General features: G+C 45.4%; 1 protein-coding gene and 1 long non-coding RNA gene across 2 annotated transcripts; one reads left to right on the forward strand and one right to left on the reverse strand.

Annotated features, from left to right (window-relative positions):
* The first annotated feature begins 12515 nt into the window (after positions 1-12515).
* LOC117859226 (splicing factor SF3a60 homolog) lies at positions 12516-19563 on the forward strand. The gene is made up of 12 exons (XM_034742429.2): positions 12516-12895; positions 13295-13405; positions 14113-14217; positions 14885-15027; positions 15251-15347; positions 15601-15744; positions 15864-15935; positions 16029-16193; positions 16944-17021; positions 18062-18190; positions 18755-18901; positions 19131-19563. Exons 1-12 carry the CDS (start codon positions 12722-12724, stop codon positions 19275-19277), a joined length of 1512 nt encoding a protein of 503 aa, XP_034598320.1. The 5' UTR covers positions 12516-12721; the 3' UTR covers positions 19278-19563.
* Positions 19564-19831: 268 nt separating this feature from the next.
* LOC117859230 (uncharacterized) lies at positions 19832-22389 on the reverse strand. Its single transcript, XR_004641131.2, has 2 exons — positions 21808-22389; positions 19832-20923 (listed from the first exon to the last, which is right to left on the reverse strand). It is a non-coding gene; the product is annotated as an uncharacterized lncRNA (long non-coding RNA).
* Positions 22390-23059: the final 670 nt, after the last annotated feature.

The following is a 23059-nucleotide window of genomic DNA, read 5'->3' on the forward strand; positions in this document are numbered from 1 at the left end:
GGTATCTGCTGCTACGTCGTCTTCTTGTTTCCTCTTTTTGCCCTCAACGGCCAACGCACCACTGTTCCGGTCCATTGGCTCTTGGAGTACAAGCAGGGACGGACGCTGCTGGGGTCGTCGACTCATGATCAAAGGGGTCACGGAGCATTTGATAAGCTGCCAGGTGAACATGTTCGCATGGGGCCCCGTTGCCCCATGCCATGGCCAGGGTCCCCATCCGTCTAACATGGCAGCACTCAGCGCTGCCATCTGCCAGCAAAAAGCGTTGCGATTGCGAGTGCTGCCATCATGGCCATGGGCACATATACAGGGTGCGTTGCATGAGCATTTGGGGGAAAGGAATGGCCGCGCCTGTCCACGGCACGCTCTGGCCTCTGGCTGGAACAGGCCACGGAAGCGGTCTCTACTCTCTATTCTCTACAGTAGAATCGGCGGGAGGTGCGCGGTGCGCGCTCACACCGTCACACGTGACGCCGGCCTGGCTTGTCTCGTCTGACCCCCTTGCGGGCCCCTCTTGGTTTCCTCACCAGGCCTAGTCCTGAAGCCCTTCCTGCTTGGGCTGGCTGGCACTGCACCGTCGGTAGCTGCACGTTCACTCGTTCTGAAGAAAGAGCAGACGAGGCGCCTCGCCTTGTGGGTTGTAGCAGTGCTGTAAGAACAAGTTTAATAACGCAGCTAGCAAGCGAGCTGCAAGGTTTCTCTCAGCCTTTTTCTAGCCCACCCGTACAATGGTTAGCTCTTCACCATTAATACATGGTCCACAAGTCATTCTCAGAAAGTTTCTTGGTTCCTGTGCCTAAGTCGGCTGTAAGCTTATAGCCCGCTTCTCCTCTCTCACCTCTTCTCTCTCCTCCACGTCAGCATTCAGCCAGCTTACAGCCCCTTATTATACTTGCTCTAAGTAGTGGGGTTAGTAAATAACAGTTGGAAAGACGTGACTGAAAGTGTTGTATCCTATAAACAAACAATTCAAAAAAAAATATTTTTGAAGGTAAAATTCGAATAGATTATAAGTATTTTGAGATGTCAACCATTTGGAGTGAAGTCGACTGTTGAGTACTGCGGAGTGGTGATTTGAAAGAGAACATTTATATGAAGGTACTCCATGTGTTAGCAGATCCAAGAACTAGTTTGTTGATTACGATAAGAACGGGAGTGCCCACTTGCTCGTTTGTTGGCCATTCCCATTCAAATTTCTAAGAACTTCACCGTTTCCAAGGCGAATGCACCGCTAGCTTTCACATGGCATCATGACGCTGATTAGTCGATGGAAGAATACAAAAGCTTTCAAATTTATATATGAGCTCCATAGTTAGTAGTACGTGTGAGGAATCTATAGAGTAAAAACCCCTGTTCAGAACTACTGATAGTTACGGGTTTACGGTAAGTGTATTCACATGTGACATGTATCCCGCTTATTGAGCTCGATCGAGTGGACTGTTACTACCTCCATTCGCGAATAATCGATGTTCCTGACCATAATTTGCACTGGCAGCAGGATTAAGTTTTTTTGTGAATGTCATTTAAACAAACACAGAGGTGGTAGTTGTTAATTCTATGTGATTAATTCAAGGCAAGCCTATCAAAGGATCATCTTTTGTTTAAACAAAAACAAAAACAGAGGTGGTAGTTGTTAATTCTATGGTAAGTGAAAATTATCATCTTAGACTAAATTTGTAGAAAAATATATCAATTAACATCTACAATGCCAGTTAATGCACTATCAAAGGATATTTGTGGTGGATTTAAAAAGGCTAATTTAATGTTGTAGACTGTGTATTTTTTTATAAACTTAATTAAAACTAAAAAACTAACATTTTTGAACAGAGAGGGAGTATTCCCGTGGACTAGGTAGTCTACCGGGACGATATGTATTTATACGTTGACGGATGGGCTCCACTTTGAATTCCCAATCGTGTCGTTGCACATGCTCCTGGGGGACCAATCATTGCACCTCTGCAAGTTGGCAAGGAAGAGATCTGAAAAGGAGCGAAGACAACCTTGCCCCTACGGATCGAAGACCATGAGAGGTTACCTGCTTATATAAGCCACCGTGATTATCACGATATCTTTCCGGATACATATCCTATGGATTTCGTATCATATATCCGCGCAGAGAAACAGATTTTTTTTTCGCGACAAATACAAGTGGTGCAGCTCTTCCGGTGACGAGATTCTCTACCTGTCACGTCCCGTGATGTGCACGTGAGATGCCCTTGCCTCTTAGCCTTTGGGCGTCGCTTTTGCTCAGGAGATACCAACAAATGTGACCAAGTGGCAGATGTTCCATGGAACAAACACTGAACTAACGTGCTAATGATATATGCGCATCAACTAATTTACTACTTGTTCCTTTTTAAAATTCCAAAAGAGATAGACTAGAAATTAAGGCATTTTGGATTAATCCTTAGCTTTTTTCCAAGCTAAACTAATTTATAAGGTTGAGTGTGCGTGTATTTATGAGCGTCTACGTCTAAGAAAAATGTGTTCATTGTTGGTCTAAATTCTAGTTCAACCCATTTAAATGATGGCCAGTCGTGTTTTCCCAGACAATTGTTTAGCATGATTAAACGTACACTTTGTCTGATAATTAGCTAAATATGAGTGATAACATGTGAGTCAAGGAATTAAGGAACTTTGGCTTAACTTAGGGTGAACCAAAACCCACGCAAACAAATATCACCGTTTCTTGGTAGGTGTGAACTGTGAACTTGCTAGGGCGCAAAAGCACGTGTTTATGCAATAGGCACCCACATTTTCATGCTAGTTTGAAATATACTCCCTCAAGCTGAGTGAGTTTGCAAACTCCAGCAAATCGTAATTACAATCCCTCTTCCTTTTCCAAATATGTATACATTTTGTACGAAGTAGCTAGTCAATTTTCTGATGTTGGGCTAACAAGTTTGCCACCAAATTACTCTACATAAGGGCTGACAAAGAAATATTTGTTTTTGCATCATAACAACTCAAGTTACCTATCCGCCTCAATCAACTGTTTGGTGGTTTCCAACTCACGAGCTAAATAATCCATTGGTTCATCGAGAGAGAAGATCAACAGGTTTGTAAGGTATCACACCTACCACCGGGGAACACAAGAAGCCATCAGATCACAGCTAAGCTCCGGCTCTTCTCTTTGTGCACTTCAAATTTCCCATTGGATACATTGAACTTCTTGGCATTTTTATATTGAGCAAGTACAAAGATGGAACCTGCAAGGCTGCAGCAGTGTGCCATAAACAAACAAAACTACTTCACCCTGAAAATTCCCAAGGGAATGGTTATTTAAGTCTAATTTGGTAGGTAAACCATTGATTAATGTGCACGCTGCGCACCAACCACAATGTCAAGGTCGCTGTATTTCGGTAGTTAGTTTGTCGCTTTTATTCGAGGTTTTTCTTTAGCTAAAACAAAGCCGCCTGCCTCCCATGTTCTGCAGACAGGCCATGGTCCGTGGGAATCTCGAGCCACGCAAGATACCATAACGTCACCTTCCATCAGCACTCTAGAATCTTCATGTTAACTTCCCACAAGCACAATAAATCTCAAATAATGTAAATTTAAGAACAGCTAAGCCAGTGATTTTATAAACATTATTGTGCTTTCCATTTAATAAAACATTATAATGTAGGAGTAATTGAAATGTAAAACATTTTTTTTCTGAATTACACAATACAGACGCAGACGCTTACACACACGTACGCACACTTGCCCCTACGAATACGCGTATGCAACCCTACACTTATGAGCACTTCCAAAAGACTGAACCGGCAAATCCTCGAAATTAACGAAGTCACCACTTATGTCTCGCCATCGGTAGGAATGAATAGCTCCGGTTAAATACTAGAGTAAATTCAAAAAAATATGAGCATAAATGTTGAGTCAAGAAGGTGAATCTGTTTGTCACTTCATGAGGGGCAATGCCATGTTTACCCACATGCCACCACGTGCATTCCTAAACATTTGCTCTCTAATAACTCTCATTTAGAAAGAAAAAAAACTCATCATCGATGGAGCCTTGATAATCAGAAGATGTCACAACAAACAAAAGCAAAAAGGAATAAAAGGCACAAGACCGAGACCATGCGGTCCTCTTCCAGTCGCCGCCATGTTACTGTTGTATGTCGACGGCTCGACCCTATGTCGGCGGGTGGGTGGGGTGGGTGTAGAAAAAAGCAACCTTCCAAGGAAATGCCTCCCTCCCCGCGAAGCTAAAAAAGCGGTGCACATATTCCCCCATTGCTTTGAATGAAGAGAAAATTCCCTCTATACCATCAAAACTTATAATCATACCTTCTATGCCATCCAAAGTGGTCCTTTCGTTGCCATCAAATTTTGATTTTTCATCCCTTATGTGCCACCGACGTTAGTCTCCGTTAGATTCCACCGCCTATCTGTACGACGTGCCTATCTGACTCAAAGTTCTGGGCTTCTGGCCTCGCGGCCCGCATCAGACTTCCATGACCGCTCCAGCGGGAACTGCCAGGGGCTCCTGCAAATACTAGCATCAGTAGCCAAGCAAAACGAGAGCTGATCGCAAATCCATCTGTGATTTAAAGCATATGGATTTAATCATGGTTTCAATCATCATTTGACGAGACAATACAGAGTTACGATAGTATGCTAACAACCTCCAAAATTGAAGTCACTGATGGTCGGCCTCGGCTCGACCAGAAAGCGGCAGTTCCTGCCGGAGCTGTGCATACGCACGGCGACGGCATGGAGGTGCAGCTCATCCTCGAAGTCGAAGCCATGGACTGCGCCTTCGTCAAAGATCTTTCAGGGTACGGTTAGATATATATGCACGGCACGGGCATCGGCGCTTCCTCGTCAACGTCCGGGCCGACGAAACCACCGATGCGGAAGACGCCGAAGCGGCGGGAGCGAAGGCGCTCAGGCTAGGCGAAGCAGAGCGCGTAGCTCTCGTCCTACTCCGAGCTGCGCGCCGGCTCAGCGAGGGCAACGCCCGCAAGCTCCCGGCGCCGGTGGTGTTCGTGCGGCTCACCGGCAACAACAACGCGAAGGACGCCGCGGGGTCCGCGTCGACGATGGTGGCGACGGATTGGGTGCCATCCCCTGCGCCGCCTGCATCCGCGCGGCTGCTGCCCTCGGCCCCGCAGCTCACCGCCCCTGCCTCAAATCCCCTCCCGCGCAACCCGTCGCCCCGGCCTGCAGCTCGCCGCCCCCGCCGCAAATCCCCTCCCGCGCAGCCCACTGCCGGCCGCACATTCGCTCCCGCCAGACGCGAACGGGCGGTGGCCGCTTGCGCCGGTCACTTTTGCAACCCGCGGTGGAGTTCCTTAGCTCTACCTGGGCCTCTGCTGCCCTGGGCCCACACGTCATCCTCAGCTGTAACGGTGGAATTTAACGGAGCAAACGACAGTGGCAGACGAAGAATCAAAATCCAATGGCAATGAATGGATCGCTATATTTCGGATGGCATATAAGGAATAGGAATGGTTATAAGTTTTGACGGTACAGAAGGAATTTTCTCTTGAATGAATCACTCCTCCCCTAGTGATAAGGAGATCTGCTCTGATTTTCACCCCCCCCTCCCTCCCTCCCTTTCATGATGGACGTGGAATCGATGCCTCTTTGGACTTAATCGCCACTCGTGTTTCAGGCCGGAAGAGGAACCCGGGCGATTCCCGACACCAATCGCAGTGGGGGAAAAAGATTAGCCAAAGCAAGCGCTCCCCGCCGGCCAACTAATCTTGGAATTGAGTGGTCGCATCATTGCAATTGGCCACAGAATCGCCATGATGGAGGCAGTAAGATATCGCGCCGGGCACTTTTCGTTGTTCTTATTCAGTCCTTGGCTTGCAAGTCTGGATCTCCTTCCGATCTTGGAGATTTTAATATGCTCCGAGCCTCCGAGCCACTCGCGCTTTGGTCTTCGCTCGAGCAGTATGCTCTGACGTTTGATGTCGTAGCTACCCACTTGGCGTTGCAAGATGAGGTGATCCAGGCCTAGGGGATCCTTCTCCGGCCATGCTCCCTCCAGGAGCCTCAACTGTGCTCTGAAAGAGATCACAGACATTTTTGTCGGGGGAAAATCATGGAAAAAATGGACCCCCTGGCTTGTGGACTTTTGGTCCTTGCACTGAAGTGTATGGAGATATTTTAGTTCCTGCAATGCCATTCGGGTAGCAGAAGGATTCCAACCATCTTTGCTATTGCTAGGATGTTGATCGGCCAAATTTGGCTGGGTAGGATGGGTTTTATCGGTTCCTGAGAAGCAATACAACCGTCTCGACAAACTTGGCCATGCTACAGTGCAGGTCGTGATAAGTGGACCTGCCGACAGTAACACGGCGACCGGGATTTGGAGGATAGCTCGTTGGTTGTATCACTGCTGCCTGATGGGTGAAGCGAGAATGAGTTGCTCGCGGCTTTTCACGTAACAAGAAACGTGTCATGGCTTGATGATGCGTGTGCTAGCCACCAGCAAGCAAGAGCAGTAGAGGACTTACGTGGAGGAAGCTTGAACATTGCTCGAGCAGAGTGAGCTCACATGCAGCTTTCAGTTACAAATGCGAAGTGAGCGGCAACACTTAATTTTGTAGGTCATTTGGGACACCGAAGAACAAACTAATTTTTTGTTTCGAACAGCAAATGGCTGAAGATGCATTGGTGTTTCTCTATGATGTTGCTTTGTTTCCTTTCCCCAAGAAGGAAAGAAATACTTTATCAAACAAAAGAAGAAGGAAAGAAAGTAAACTTATGCGGCGGCGAGTAACAGTTCAGAATTCCGTTCCAACTCTCGTGTAGTCGTGTTTCATTTTCCCGTGCCTTGAGACATGAGAATTCTCCATGACTTGAAGAGAAAGACTCCAAATCCAATGCAATCACATACTCATAGTACTATACGGAGGAATGGGCACGTTGTCACTCTCAATCTTCAAGACGTGCCTTGGAGCAGCAAAGTCGTAGCAACAGCTGCAGAAGTCATACATGAGGAATGAGGCGTCATGTAGCCGCAATCAGCTTGATAGCTTTCGAGAGAAATTTTCATCCGGCATTTTCTTTTTCCGTCTTGATGAGAGTTGTACTGAAAACCCTGGATATATAAGTTTTTGTATTCCAGGTTCTCTCAGTCGGTTCCGTTTCGTTTTCATCTGGATAGCAATCTCTACCCGGGTAGAATCCGTCTGCACTAATCTTCTGTTAAGGATCCAATCGTCGAATTTTCTGTCAGGCTCTATCTTGAAATCGCATGAAGGATGCGATCCCCTCCTCCATTGTTTATTTTCTGGCACAGATAGATAGGTCATCCCTTGGAGGCAACCAAGGTCCAACCAGCAGCAAGCGGAGGAGGCATGCAGAGGGCAAAACAGTTTCTTGCTTCCAAATCCCAATTAACAAAAATGAGATCCCTCCCAATGATCCAATGCGTTGTCTTACAATACCAACCCAACAACACCACAGATTCCTGCACAACTTGGAGAAAAAGAAAGGAAGAAATCGAGACACAGAGGAAACAAGCAGCCAGTGGCCCCAAGCCCCCAATGATGAGATCATGAACCCATGACCACTCCACATCCGATGTGTCTGCACTAAAATAGGTAAGGCCAAGTCAGACTTCTAATGCAGCAAGCCAACATTTGCAGTTGCAGCTAAGCCGACTCTTTTCTGTTTTCCGTTCCTGCCCTAGCCAACAGAGCAGAACAGAACAGCGAGTCCATTTCTCTTTGATTATTCCTTCTCGCGGCTTCGCCTTGCCCCGTCTGTCTAGAACCGCAAGGGTTGGCTCATCCACCGGAAAGCTCGAATTTAAACGGCAATCAGAGCACGGAAGCTGCCAACAATACGACGGGTCTCGCGGCCGGTTTGCCGGCGCCGGCCTCCGGGGCCCCGCACGCCAACGGCTCCCGTGCATGCGTATGCGTGCAGCCTCACATGCCAGTAGGCCACTGGGCTTACAGGAAATCCAATTCGGTGTTTGCTAACTAGAGCCTAGTAGTGCTTGTATTTTTTTGGTCAAGAGCCAATGCATGCGCACATAGGATCCAACGTCCCCGACGGCCGACGCGACGTAGGGCCTTTTTTTGGCTTTATCCTTCGTCTACGTCGCCGTCGTCTGCTCGCCTCGTAGACGAGACCGCATAAAAATTTGCTCCGTCGCGGCGTCGTTTCGCCCGCGAGTCGTTGGATAAGGAGCAGACGAAGCGAGCGCGGCTCGCCTTTGGATTTTTCTTTCCGTACGGTACGTGTCGCGTGGCCAGCAGCCCATCAGGCGGTTCTCGGAGCGGATCGGCACGCAGAACAGGGGAGTTTTCCCGTGTGCCGCCGCCGCAGCCGCGACGAATCGGTGTGCCAAAAACGGAGGCACGGACGCAGGGATCAGGAGAGCGCCGCTCGGGGGTGGGTTTGCTTGCACGCGCCGCTCTCCCCTTTTTTGATCTGTTTCATGCAGCGACCTTTCGCTCGCTCTAACGCGGCAGCAGCTGACTGGCACGGCAATTTTCGCCTAGTGCTCAACAGGGGACGACGCCATCTGTGCGAGCATGGTTTTGGGGTCATAGCTCATGCCTCATGCCAATGATTTCGTCCACCACCGACTGCCGTGTAGCGTGTAACCCAGAATTTTGAAAAGGAAGCGTTGCATGAAATCCCTTTTTTTCTTAACAAATCGGCACGAGATCGTGCCCGTTTTATTGAACACTCTGCTTTGTGTTCCAGACGGGTGTAACAAGTATGATAAAAATCCGCATGACAACGAGTGTTGCAACCAGGAGCAGTCATGGTATGCAGAATTAGAAAGCTTTAGGATAACTAGCCTTGCACTCCCTCCGCTCAATATTACTATTCATTATTCGTTACGATTTTTCTAAATATATTTAAAAATTATGTGTATATACATAAGTATATATATGTAGATACATAAGCAAAAATTACTATATATTTAAAAAAATCAAAACGAGTACTAATTTGGAATGGATGGAGCAGTAGGTTGTGTGTGTTAGCGTGTGTCACATGTATTTAGTTATCCCTCTAGAAAAACTGTTGACTTCGACCGGAAAAAAACTCTGCTGCGGTTGAATGGCGGGCCAAGCGAAGAAGACTTCGATGTCGACGTTACCACGATGATAGAGAACGACTCTTGTTTTTCCTTCTCCATTCGAGCTCTCATCCAATCAGCTGATGCTGCTCTCAATTTCAGGCTCTCAATTTCAGGCCATGTTTAGTTCACTCCAAAATTCCAACTTCACCACTATACAAAGAGAAGATTCCTCATCACATCAAACTTGCGGTACATGCATAGAGTACTAAATATAGACGAAATCAAAAACTAATTGCACAGTTTTGTTGTACTTTGCGAGACGAATCTTTTGAGCCTAATTAGTCAATATTTGGACAATAATTCACAAATACAAACGAAACGCTACAGTGTTGCTACAGTATTTTTGGCACCTCAAAGTTGGGCAACTAAACAAGGACAATGTCCGTTTCAGCGACGTCAACATACCCACCCAATTATCAAGGGCGTGGTGGGGAGGTCCATCCATCTGGTTCAATTCTCTGGAGAAAATTATTAAATCAAGCTTCACAGTGCGGCAAGACTGGCAACCGGACACCACAGGCACCAACCATGTTACTGCCTGCCTTCCCATACCTCCAAAATCAACTTCAAGCAGGGCCACGTCGAGCCCATGGATCAAATCGGGGGGCCGCCACCAATACTGTACAAGAAAGCTCCTCTTGGGTTGGCAAGCGATCGAGCACGAAGCAATCATCGAGACACGACAGCCATCCGCACACCTACCTGCGAGCTGACCGGTCGTCGTTCATGTGCAGACACTGGAGCATCGGAACGAAAAGGGGTTGAGAGCGCTCGGGTCCCAGTCTCGCCTCTCGCGTGGAGGCTACTATAGCTGAAAGCCTGGAAGGTTCGGACAGCCGCGGGTCGCGCCCCTCTGCCACCAGGAGACAGCATGGCTGGTAGCTCGTTCAAGTTGCCATGGCTGCTACTGCTAGCGCTAGCGCTGTGCTTATCAGATCAGTAGACCTGTTCAACGTCGGTTTATCACTACGAGTTTACGCGATTTCTCAAATCAAACCACATGATTATGTGTCAAGTGGGTTGGTTTGCTGGTTTGTGTGGTTTAAAACCGGCAACAACATACGTCATTGCTGGAAGCCGCCAGGCTGTAGTTGCGTGTCCCACTCAGCGCGTGCCACCGTCGCGGTGTGACCCAGAAAGAATAGGCGCACCCGTGCTGCTCTTGGCGCTAGCTGCCGCCGCTGAGGCGCTCGGTTGCGCGTCTGCAGGTCTACCGCAGCAGGAGCGGTCAACGTCGGCGTAGCAGGCATTCCTCGCAGGCACGCCGCACGAGCGCGTGTTGGGCTGGAACGCGTCCGTGCCGGCCTATGCCTGGACCTGCGTCCGGTACAACGCGACCAACGCCACAGTCGTGGAGCTCCACCTCCCGGGCGTCACCCTCATCGGTGGCGTGCCGCCGGGCACGCTCGGCGGGCTGCGGGGCCTCCAGGTCCTCTCGCTGCACAACAACCGCGTCCTGGGGCATCCCTGTGATTAACTGCCGATAACACATAGTGATCTGTGTTTAGCTTGATTTAATAGGACTCGCGTAATCGTCAGTGGCCCGGCCATTGCGGCGTTGGTTGCCGATGAGCCCCCTGTTAGACGGATTTATTGGTTTAAACCACGGTTTAGCCCAACCTAGATGGAACCTGAGTAGCCGGTTTCCACAAGCTGGTTTGGCGGGTCGTACGGGTTGGCACCAACACGGTTAACAGGGCTACAGATCAGGCCTGATGCCTAATTGCTCACAGTGACTGTACAACAGCGACAGTACATGGCGTGCATCTACTTTTTTCTTCTGGAGAGATAAGAAGATTGAGCATCTATCGCAACTCTCAAGACAGGTCTTTGTTGCGAGAGTACGGTGATGTCCGGCAAATGGAGATAGCATGATCTCCAGATAGAGACGTTAACAAGTAGTAATTCTTTCTTGAAAGGAGGAGGAGAAGAGGAAAAGAAGATCTGGAGCCCATTTGTTTATTTATCCATCCATCCCCCCAAGTCAAAAGCTCCCGGTTGGACGGCCACTGCCTACCTAATTTTTGCTGCGTTTAGTGGGTGTTTGGATACCAAGGTTAAACTTTAGCCCTGTCACGTTGGATGTCGGATACTAATCAAAACTAATAGCAGAACCTCTAGGATAAATCACGAGACAAATCTATTAAACCTAATTAATCCATCATTAACAAATGGTTACTGTAGCACCACATTGTCAAAATCATGGACTAATTACCCGAGCACCCCCTATCTCCCAAACACTCTCTATCTTTACCCGAGCAGTGCATGCACAGCACATATACTACGTACTATACTACCGCACTCCTTCCTTCCTACTCCCCTGATGGGAAGACCTGGCAACGCCGACGCGTTCCTCCGCCAGTTTTCTCGTCTCCCAGGGCGCAGCGCCCACGGGAACGCGACGCATCCCCCCGTCGCCGTCCCGTTGCATCATTTGCTTGCTCGCCATGGCCTCCTTTCCACGCATCGAAGCGAATAATCCAAGCGTGGGGATCGGCCAGGCCGTAACCGTAAGTAATGAGACGTTCGTGTAAACAAACAGAGCAGAGGCGAGAGAGCAGGCCGGCCGGATCGGAGCGAGGAGGCGCCCCAGCCTATGCGGCGACTGGAGGGCATCCGCGACCCATTCCGACGCCCAAGGGCTGCGGCGCCACGTCCCCTTCGCGCGCGGACCGATGCCTTATCCCCTCTTCCGGCCGCCCCCCTGTAGCGGCGGTGCCGGGGCCCTACCGCCCCTGAGCCGCTGCTCGCGGCCGTGTCCCACTAGAAAAACGGAGATGGCTCGTGTCATTGCGGCATCTTGCCGTCTTGGCACGACGCGCTTTTTGCTAAGCAGCCAGGCACCTGAAAAAGGCTAGTAGAGAACCTGGACGGCTGGTAAACACCTGATGCCTACTACTACTTGTTTGTCCACGAGAGTACGAGACGAATCGAGGGTGCCTGTGGGGGAAAATGGAGAAGATATAGCGGAAGTGGAGTGGGTGTATGATGTGCGCTACTTTAACACCATCCAGAGACGCCTTCAGATTTGCAAAGACGACGTTACGTGATTATGACATGGAACGGCATGTCTGCGCTTTCAAAGAATGAAAGGTTGCATATCATATTGAGCCATATCACTCTCTCTTCACTGGATTCTCTTCTGATGAGTTAGCAACTTCGCATCGGATTTTATGAACTGCTGCGAGTATGAAACAATCAGGGGTAAGACTTTTTTTTTCCTCACCCACCTGATATATCAACTGGCCCAAGCTCAGAAAAACTCAGGCTCGGATTTTAGTGGGCCTTAAACATCCGGTGAGTTGGCCAGTCTGGCCTGCTGGGAAGAAGAGAAACTGGCCTTGCGCCGCCGGGCGGGCCTGAGTCCTTTCGCCGACCCACAGCCCACAGGCCTGAGTCCGGTCGCATCGGAACCGTATACGCGAGCACGCTTCCATCCCACCGCTAGTCACCTCGTCTCGTCCTCGTCCTCGTCCTCGTCCTCACGGTCTCGACCGCGAAATCGAAATCCCCCAAAACCCTAGCTACCCAGCGCGGCTTCCCCCTTCCCGCCTCCCCGCAGCGCAGCTTCCCCCTTCCCGCCTCTCCGCAGCGCGGCTCGAGTGACGCGCGGCCCCTGCTAGCAGCTGCCGGAGGAAGGTGTAGCCTAGCGGGTGGCGGATGGCGTCCACGGTGCTGGAGGCTACGCGGGCGGCGCACGAAGACCTGGAGAGGCTGGAGCGGCTCGCGGTGCGCGAGCTGCAGCGGGACCCCGCCAACGCCCGCGACCGCCTCTTCCAGTCGCACCGCGTCCGCCACATGCTCGATCTCGTCGTCTCCACCTCCGACAAGCTCGTACGTGTCCCTCCTATTAGCTCTGATGCCATTCCCGGTCTGTGCTGCTAGATTCCGTCCACTGCAGTGATTCCTTTAGCTAGGCTAGGTTTGGATACGGTCAATATTTTTTTGCCTTGCTGGAATCGAGATGCTTGCTTAGGGTTGGCTTCTGTGGGGCTGTGGAATTAGAGACCCGGCTCTCTTGAATTCGTTTGTCTCCATCTTTCTGTTGCATGTCAAATCATGTGAATCTTGGAATTCTATCTGGGTACTGGGTAGATGGATTTAGGTGCTCTTCTTCTTTTTTGTTGACATAACTGTTCGAGTGCTGGGCGGCTGGAGGTTTTGTATGGGTCATTTCTGTGCTGCTCTCAGTGATGATCTCATTTTTGCTAATGTTGCTTTCGTCTTGTTCAGGTGGAAATCTACGAGGACAACGACAATGCAAGAAAGGATGAGATCAACACACATCTTACTGCACCCACGCAAAGTCTACTGTTTAGCAAGTACTATGAAAGGCTCAAAGAGGTAAATATCCTAATGTAGCGGCTTGCCTGATTGTGACAAAGTCAAATAGGTGCCAGTACTCGGCACCAAAGCACATAATGTTATGTATCAATAGAAAAACATGGTATTGTTTTTGAATGGTGGTGCCTTTTAACTAGATGACTCGCATGAATATCCAAAAAACTATACAACTGTAAAATACAATGATTTGCAGCAAGCTATATTTCCTGCATGCATCTGATTAATAAAATATAATATTTGGGGGCAGGCAGCCTTTTTTTGTCTGTCCCATAGTCACAGGAAACAGGGTCAAAGGCAGAGTTTCTTGACCCAAGATTGCTGACCCCGTCCCGGGAACATGGGGTCATTCTTATCCCTGCCTTGTAAAAACCTGTTGCAAGTAGCATACCATGTACCTCGACCCCCATCAACCTGGCAACTTTGTGACTATATGCTGTCCTGAAATCGAACTGATCGCTTGTTGCTCGGAGTCCCTGTTATTGTGAGATTTGCACTGTTTTGGTGCTTTACTTGCATGTTTTTGGTTCCACTGGCCCTCTGGTAGACATGCCATGCACAGAAAAAAAAGTTATTGTTGAAGAAGCTGTGCTAAGTCTGTTAGTAAACATATTATTCATTATCAATAAATATGTAGTATTTGTTAGCTCTATAGTATTTATTAAGTTTTGGTGAATTTTCTCTGAAGCATATTTATTGCTTGCTTGCAGATCCGCGACTATCATAGGCGGAACCCTTCAGCCCGCTTCGTCAGTACAACTGATGATTACGAAGAGCTTCTGAAGGAGGAACCAGTTATTGAATTCACCGGCGAGGTATTGCCATTTTCTTTTTTTTGCTTGTAACTTTGCTTGAAATTTATGTGCCTTTCTATTATAAAGCATACAATATTACAATGTCTAATCTGAACAACTTGTTACTTGCATTCATGTGTGCTGATGTTTTATACTTCATACGCCTTCAATGCTATCCTCTGCTATTCCAGCCTTTAAAATTGTGGCAATATATCTGGATGCTTCTTTTTATACATTTTTTAAACAAAGTTAAAATTGATGATAGTAAAGTTGCATTCAGTCTTTGTGTTAACCTGTGCAAGTTAGGTCACTCATCGATAGGGTTCTGCTGCTGAAAACCTTTGAGTCCGTTAGTGCCTTTCATTTTTCTTTCACTACAGTAGTCTTGAAGTTGAGGGTATCTGCGTTGTGATATGTGTACTTTAATTTCTGCAGGATTGTTTGATTCCTCTTGTAGGATCTTGGTGGTGTCAATGGTAAGATTTAGACAATGATTTAAACTGTGATGGAGCATGAACAATAACTCGTCAAACATTCTAAGCTCTGTTCCAGTTATGATCTGCACTTCCGTGTAGTTCTATTCCTGCTAGATTTTGTTGCATATTCACCACATTGTTTGTGTCAACGTTTTACTATTCTCAGAATAGTTATATTTACATTTGCTAATGATTGCACTTCAATTTGACAGGAAGCTTTTGGCCGTTACCTAGATTTGCATGAGCTTTATAATGAGTTCATAAATTCCAAGTTCGGAGCACCAATGGAATACTCGGCTTATGTTGGCAGTTTCTCCCAGATGGAGAAGATCTCGCAGAGTCATAAAGCTACAAGGTATGTCATATGGTTTTTTTTTTCTAAAATAAAAAAAACATATTATCTCCTGGCATGGGCTTCTCTAGTATGCTTATGCCGTATGCACCATTAGTAAAAATGCCCAGCTGTTTAGCCTGTCTAGAATTCATTTCCTCTTATGACTTTTCTTTTTCTTTCCACAAGTGGGATATGGATAATGGATAAGAATGCTGTTTGTCTTTCATGTTTTTGAACTTGACAGGCAATACAGAGAATACTTGGAACACATTCTGGAATATCTGACATCATTTCTTTATCGCACAGAGCCATTGCAGGACATTGAGAAGATTTTTGCAAAGGTCAGTCATATGTTACATGTTTGCTATCTTATCTTCCCTTTGTGTTCCACTGGCTTATGTAATGATGTAATCTTTCACTTGAGAAATTATTCTCTACTTTCATACTGCTCTTCACCATGATTTTTCTCTGTTATATTCATTTTGGAGTTACTTATGAGTCTGGCAGTACTTTGTTCAATAGAGTAGCATGGTCGTATGCATATAATTCACTACGTGCAAATAACATGCTAAAGATGTGTACACACTGGTGCAGTTGGAAAGTGAATTTGAGGAACGATGGGCCAACGAAGAAGTACCTGGATGGGGAAATAAAAGCACGGAAGAGTCTGAAATAGACCTTGATTATTACAGCACAGTTGAAGAACTCGTTGAGCTTGGTCCAGAAAAGTTGAAACATGTTTGACCCTTCAACATCATACTGTTACTGAGCAATCCTTTGCTGTCTGTTTTTGTAGATTATTTCATCAATCACTTGGTCTTCCTGAGTTCTATTGATCCATTTACATTTTTTATCAGGCTTTAGCCGCTCGTGGTTTGAAGAGCGGCGGTACTGTTCAACAGCGTGCAGAACGTCTTTTCTTGTTGAAGGTGATTTTAAAAATACTGGTGCTACTGTATATTCAACTAATCTATTGACCATTTATCATGTCTTTTGAACTTATTATTGATTATATTTTGCAGCATACACCTTTGGAGCAACTGGACCGGAAGCATTTTGCTAAAGTTCCACGTACTAAAGATGTCTCAGACGCATCTTCCAATGGCAACCATTTCAAGGATGATTTGAAGAAGGAAATTGCGCTGATGGAAGTAAAGATGAGGCGCCTTTGTGAGCTGCTAGATGAGGTCAGCTCTTCCCTGCTCCTTGTGTGTGTACACTTGCGTCATTCTAGACGCATGGCATATTTCACACTCACACAAGCAAAGTCAAATAGTCAATCCTTCAACCCACTTAGTTTAATAAGCTGCACCTGCGAACAAATGAGATGGTATTATCTAGAAGTCTGGGGTCATCATTTTTTTTTGTATGTGTGTGTTGTGCTGGCATTTTCCCATTCCTCAAACTGCAATTGTAGTCATGCGGAGTACTATGATTTTAAATTCATCCTGGAGCAGTTCAGTATCTGATGCTTGTGATACATAGCCACATAGGTGTCCGCTGCATTCTTGTTGTCACTTATTCATCTCATTCACGTGAACTCTCTACCACTATAACTTGTCCTGGGAGCTCTGTTGATATTAGAATAATCGAAAACAATGCATTGGAATTGTCTTTAAAAAGTTGACAGTGATCAGTGCATCCTAACATGGAACAGAAGCATCTAAAAGTGCTCCGTGTTATTGTCGCTGACCTACCAAGAACAGTAGATGTTAACACTGAGTATGTACAGCTCACCGATGCCATTACATGCCAGAAAAATGTGGCACATATGAAACCAAAGCACAAACTGTAGTATGACTACCTTACAGTTTGATTCCAGCGTGATCCACTTTCTTGGTACATAAAGCCTCCTTTTTGCAAGGACTACTGGCATTCACCTTTTTATGTCTGTCAGTAAAGTTAACGTGATGTATTCTTTGACAATCTTCATGTAGGTCTTTGTGCGAACAAAGGAAAATGCTGAGAAGAAACTCACTTTGACATATGAAGAGATGGAAGCAGAACGGGAAGAGGTATGTAGTTATTTACTTCCCTCTTCAACAACTTCACTATTATGTTGCATTTTTCTAGAGTTCATTTTATGGGGTATGTCCCTCTTGGGTCATATTTGTCCATAGTCCAGAACTTCCTATGCCTTCTTTATTTTCAACATGGTAGCTGCTGCTGATTCAATGATTCTTGGTTTCCCATGTCATGGTATGCGGCCCTAAAAATACCTAGCAGTTTTAATGATTTAAAAATATAAATATTATCACGTCTGAGTATAATACGTGTTTATAAGGAAAATCACACAGCTCAACTATTGAGTTCCAAATATAGGATACATTGTTTCAAATGCACAACAATTTTTTGAAGAAGTGAGCCACAACAAGCTCCTTTAAGAGGATGAAAAAAATTCATTAGGGGGCGTCTAAAGGACTTTTTTTACCTTTAACCCTCTGTAACTCTACAACTTTGCAAATCTGCTAAACTGCTAAACTATGAAATTTTATCCTCTATGCATGAGGTATTACTGCTAACATGTTTGTAATGGCCTGCATCAAGGTCATCAAGGCCGTGCTATTCAGAGCAGTGATGGAAACAATTAGTCATAATGGGGCATTTATTACAGCTTGGTCTTTGTACTGTTTCCAAATTCAATCAGATTTATTTTTGGCTGCTCTTTGATTGGTTTTGTAATCCCCTCATATTTGGATTCTTAAAGGGGTTTTTCTGTTTCACGGTGTGCCCTGTTTGTTGTTTTGATGAAACATTACATACAGTGGCTAGTGAATAAATTTTTTTGAATTATTACTATTACTCCATAATGACTAACTGATTATTGTTATCTAATTTTATACTAATTACTGGTTATATCATCACAAGTCCCTCGATGTTATATCCTTATGAGTCCTGGTAGTAGCATGTTATAAAATAGAGTGGATGTTTTCAGTTAGAATGAACTACTTGATGAGCTTTTGACTAGGTTGAACTTTTTACTGTGTCTTTCCTTTGCTTTCACGGAAGTAAAATACTTCATTTGTTAACTACTGGTTTATATATTTTTCTATAGGAGGAGGTACAGGCTGACACTGAGAGTGATGATGATGAACAACAAATCTACAACCCTCTCAAATTGCCGATGGGTTGGGACGGCAAGCCTATCCCCTATTGGTTATACAAGCTACATGGCCTTGGGCAGGTAAGCTAGTCTTGTCAGTGCATATTTGGTAACCTTTGTCAGTTAGTATTTTTAATAGTATCCTTTTTCTTCTAGTAGCCTGGCTGACTCATGTAACTGTTGATCAACTATATCAATAAAGCTGTTCGTCCTATATGAACGGATTGGTCATCACTTCACAATTATGATACCAAACATGCCTGCCATTGTTTGTTGCAACATAATAACCATCCCATATATCATATATTATGTTATAGGATGATTATTAAATATTTATTAAGTTTCAGCATAGTATTAGTATTTGCCAGTAATCTTTCATAAGTATTTTCCACCTAATTATGTGTTTTTTTCCTACCTTACCCAGTCTATACCTGAACAAACTGGATGCTAGTTTATAATGTGGTACATCTGATATCTGAATAATATTTGTGTAATCACATGTTGACGTTTGTTAGTACATTTTCCTCCTTTTGAGAATGCTTTGGACTTGAACATCAAGGCATCCTTGTCCCTTTATGCCGAGTTATCTCCATTGAATTCGGTACTGTACCATTGACATGTTTTCAACTGCTATGTTTTGATCAGGAATTTAAGTGTGAGATATGTGGGAACCACAGTTATTGGGGGCGAAGGGCATATGAGCGTCATTTCAAGGAATGGCGTCATCAACATGGGATGCGATGCCTTGGTATCCCTAATACTAAGAATTTCAATGAAATCACATCCATCGAGGTACATCTTCACATCTTGTTGATAGGATTTTCTTGATTGGAATAATTGTTGATACATAGACCTTAGTTTTTTCTCATTGTAATGAATGCATGCCCTAGTCGTGTTGGGTTTTTGGTTTTCCATTTGCTTTTGGTACCCTTTTCGGTTTGCTCATGCATAAATACAAACTGTGAGTGAATGCATGCCTTCTATGTATATGCATTTTTGACATTTCTAATTTCTGGTGCAGGAGGCGAGAGGACTCTGGGAGAAAATACAAGCACGTCAAGGGCTGAACAAGTGGCGGCCAGACCTGGAAGAAGAGTATGAAGATCAAGAAGGCAACATCTACAACAAGAAGACCTACACTGACCTGCAGCGGCAAGGCTTGATCTAAAATTCTAGTTCAAGGGGCTCCTGCTACTGAAATGTTCAGGCTGTTTGGAACAATATTTACCAGGATAGTTGCTGTCTTCAGGTGTATTGGCCGTTGGTTTGGCATACACTGACATTGTAGATCGTACAATATCGGAATGCCCCCCCTCCTCTTGAGCAGTTCTCTGGAATGTATCCGGTATCGTGTCATGAATTAAAATACCATTACGTCTGCTCTCCCGCGTTTGCATGATCTGTTTGTCAAACTTACCATAAGAAAAACTCAAAACATACTTGTTTCAACTTTATTTTCAACGTTGTGTTTTGAAGTTGCGCTTGCAGTAAAAGAACTTATTCTGTCCGTTAAAAAAAAATAACAAAACTTATGTTTGGTTTGGTTCTACAAAGATGATGACATGTCGCGTATGTTCAGTTCTACAAAGATGAGGCCATGTCGCGAATCTGAAGTTGCTCACGCAGTCTCGCTTTGCATTTGCTCCGAGTGGCCATGTAGAAATCATAATTGAGATACAGTACATGCACATCATGCCCACGAGCCGAGAGAAAGCAGCAGCCTTGTGAAAATCAGCCCCCGGCCGTCGCTCTAAGAAAGGGGATGATATCTTGATTTTTTTTCTTCCGTGTTACAAGCTTTTACCAACTCAGGGAATCAGTTCCGTACAATGACAAACCATGTAAATGGTCGGCAGGTCAAAAATAGTCAGAAATATCTTCTGCACTGCTGTCTACACTTTCCAATTTTAAAATAAAAGGTCCTAGAGACCATACGGGTACTCCTGCTTCATCTTCGATTCCGATTGGCGGCATGGGTGCAGCAACACATGGATGCAGAGCAGCCAGCAGGGGAGATGGACAAGAAACAGGTACAGATACGTTGCGCTGCTCCATTCCCACAAGAACTCCATCCACACCCAGAACTCTCCAATGTCTACTGTCCAGGACCCCTTGGACAGCCCTTTCATTATCAACAATGCAGCTGGAGGAAAACCTAACACGGCAAGAGTTATGTTTGAAGCCAACAGTACTTGCACGAGGAAGGAAATTTATCCCAGAGCCTGAGAAAACAGACACATCGGGATCACTATCAGAGCCCCAAGCTGCGCTGTGGCAAAATTTATGATTGACATAAGCCCAAGTCCTATGGAGATGGAAGTGATCATTGTAGCTTTCAGAAGTTTCCACTCAACACCAGCTGAGTATGGTGAGCCGAACATGACATAAAGGGCAATCAGTATGACGATGGAAAGCATAGCCCAGATCACTGCACTTTGCATCGGTGTGGCATCAGGGATCTGAGTAATGTAGTATGGAAGTAGAGAAACGACAACTGCCCAAAGTTGGATAACAAGCAATACTTTTGCAGCTTGAAGCCATTTCCATGATCCACCCTTATTACTCTGCAGAAAATGAGCACTGCCATTTGCTTTACTGTCATCAATTGACTTCTCCGCCAATTTTTCCATGGTTTTACTGCCATCAGCAAGAGCAGCAGCAACTATTGGGAGGGGTGCCAAAAGCAGTGCAAACGGAATCATATACACACCAACAGAAATGAACTTGCTTGGAGCTGTAAGGAAGTAGAGGAAAAAGGACTGATGGAACTTTTCAAGCAGATTATTTACTGAACGCACCACTCCTTCCACTAACCTGAATCAAAGGAATTTCCAAACACGTTAAAAACTTCTGCTGTGGCCATGATAGAATGTAGATCGAGCAACTTTTGCAGAAAATGAAAGCAAAGCTGTTAACATGCCAAGATTTTCAGGCAGTGGCAACATAAAGGTTAAGATCATGTTCCAGTGCTCGGTTTGGTGCAAGAAACACATCCATCCGTGCACCCATTTTCCATTGGGTTTTTTAAAAAAAATTGTAGGCAAAACCAATCTGTTATGGTGTTCCTCTAAGTATTACCAGTTCATGCTAACACTTTCATTCCTCCAACTTATTCTTGATATACATAACTTATATGTACTATTATCGATAAGGCTGCATATGCTACCATTCTTACAAAATATTGCAGCTATCAAATGGTCTGGAGGCGCGTATAAGATCCAAATATAAGTAATTGTAATTTTGCCTGCTATGTGGTTCAATCTACTAACATGTAGTCATCCTGTAAGAACTTGCAAGCTCATGTTGGAACTTGGAAACAAAACAATTTTCTGTTATGCTCTATGTTCCTCGGAGATTATACAACTTCTGAAGTTGCTGTACACACTAACAACAAACTTGTGCAAATAATACTCATTGCTGTGAAGTTCTGATACAAACAGTTGCATGCCTCAATGCACGGCAAAGTTCAATAGCCTTAGTTATTAGATAAGAAAAATACAGTAACAAGAATGGCAAGCCTAGAGTAGTTATAACCTGTCAACCTTCACAAAATGTTTGTTATGTTCTATGAGACTAGCAAACACAAGAGCGACACTTGTGCAAAGTTGTCTAGTCAACTATTCATTGCAAGTCAATAATCACAAGACACCTCTTATGTCTAACAATAATGCAGCCTGAAAAATACAACAAGAACATACCTTCCCCCCCTAGAAGAAATAAAGATTTAGCATTCTCATTTCTGACATTAAATGTTGGTGAAAATTCTAAAGAAACTGCATCAACTTGATAATCACGGAAAGCGCCATGGGATCCTGTAGGCACTCCAAGAGCCTGCATCAGATAAACCACATTAAGAAGGGCTTGTAGAGTTACAAAGGAAAGTGTTGTTCAAGTTGAAATAGAAAACATGCTCAGATATTCATCTTTGGGGACTTAGAACACAGAACCCCCGCGTCGCCCCCCACCGCGGGCGACACGGGCAGCGCCATTGCAGCTGCCGCCAACCCCAACCTCCCCCCCCTCGAGCCCACCTCGCCGCTGCCGCAGGGGGTCGCCGGAAGCCCGTGCGGCCCCCAAGGACGGCGGCGGCGGGGCAGACTGCCCGGTGCGGGCCTGGGGCGCCGAGGCGGGATGGCGCAAGGTCATGGCCGGCCGGCGCCCCGGAGTCTTGGGATGTCAATTAGGAAATCAAACTCAGTTTTAGTACCTTTCTAGTATTGATGATCGAAGATTTACAGTTAGTTTTGCTATTTTTACTGGATCAAACCTTATTTCCTGGAGCGCAAGAAGCAGCCTACCATGTCACATCAAGTATTGAGACTGAATATAAAGCACTGGCAAATGCAACAGCTGAGATAATCTAGGTTGAATCCCTACTTGCTGAACTAGGTGTCAAATTAAGCCATCCACCGTGTTTATGGTGTGACAACCTAGGCGCTACATACTTATCAGCTAATTTTGTCTTTCATGCTCGAGCAAAGTACATAGAGATTGATTTTCACTTTGTCAGAGAAAGAGTTATGCAAAAATTGTTGCAGGTTCGATTTATATCAACTAAAGAGCAACTTGCTGATGGCTTCACCAAATCTTTGGATGTCCGAGCGTTTGATGTTTTCAGGCGCAATCTGAACTCAGAGATGAAGATGACTTAGATTAAGGGAGGTTGTTAATAGATATAGCTTGTGTATGCTATCTAGGAGATAGAGTCTATTCAAATCTGTTTGCTAGAGATGGAATTTAACTTACTTGATGTACTTAATCAAACTCTTGTAATCTGTTACGATGGGGACTTTTCCCATCTATATAAACACGCAGCGGTGGATACCTGAATCTTACACGCAGCCGTGGATACCTGAATCTTACAGTTTGAACATGTATAGGTCAATTAATCACAAGACTCTTCATCTACCATTCGAACCTAACGAGGCAGCTCGCGAACTAGCTCGGCTC

The sequence above is a fragment of the Setaria viridis genome, chromosome 5 (genome assembly GCF_005286985.2).
Source record: "Setaria viridis chromosome 5, Setaria_viridis_v4.0, whole genome shotgun sequence".
Lineage (NCBI taxonomy): Eukaryota > Viridiplantae > Streptophyta > Magnoliopsida > Poales > Poaceae > Setaria > Setaria viridis.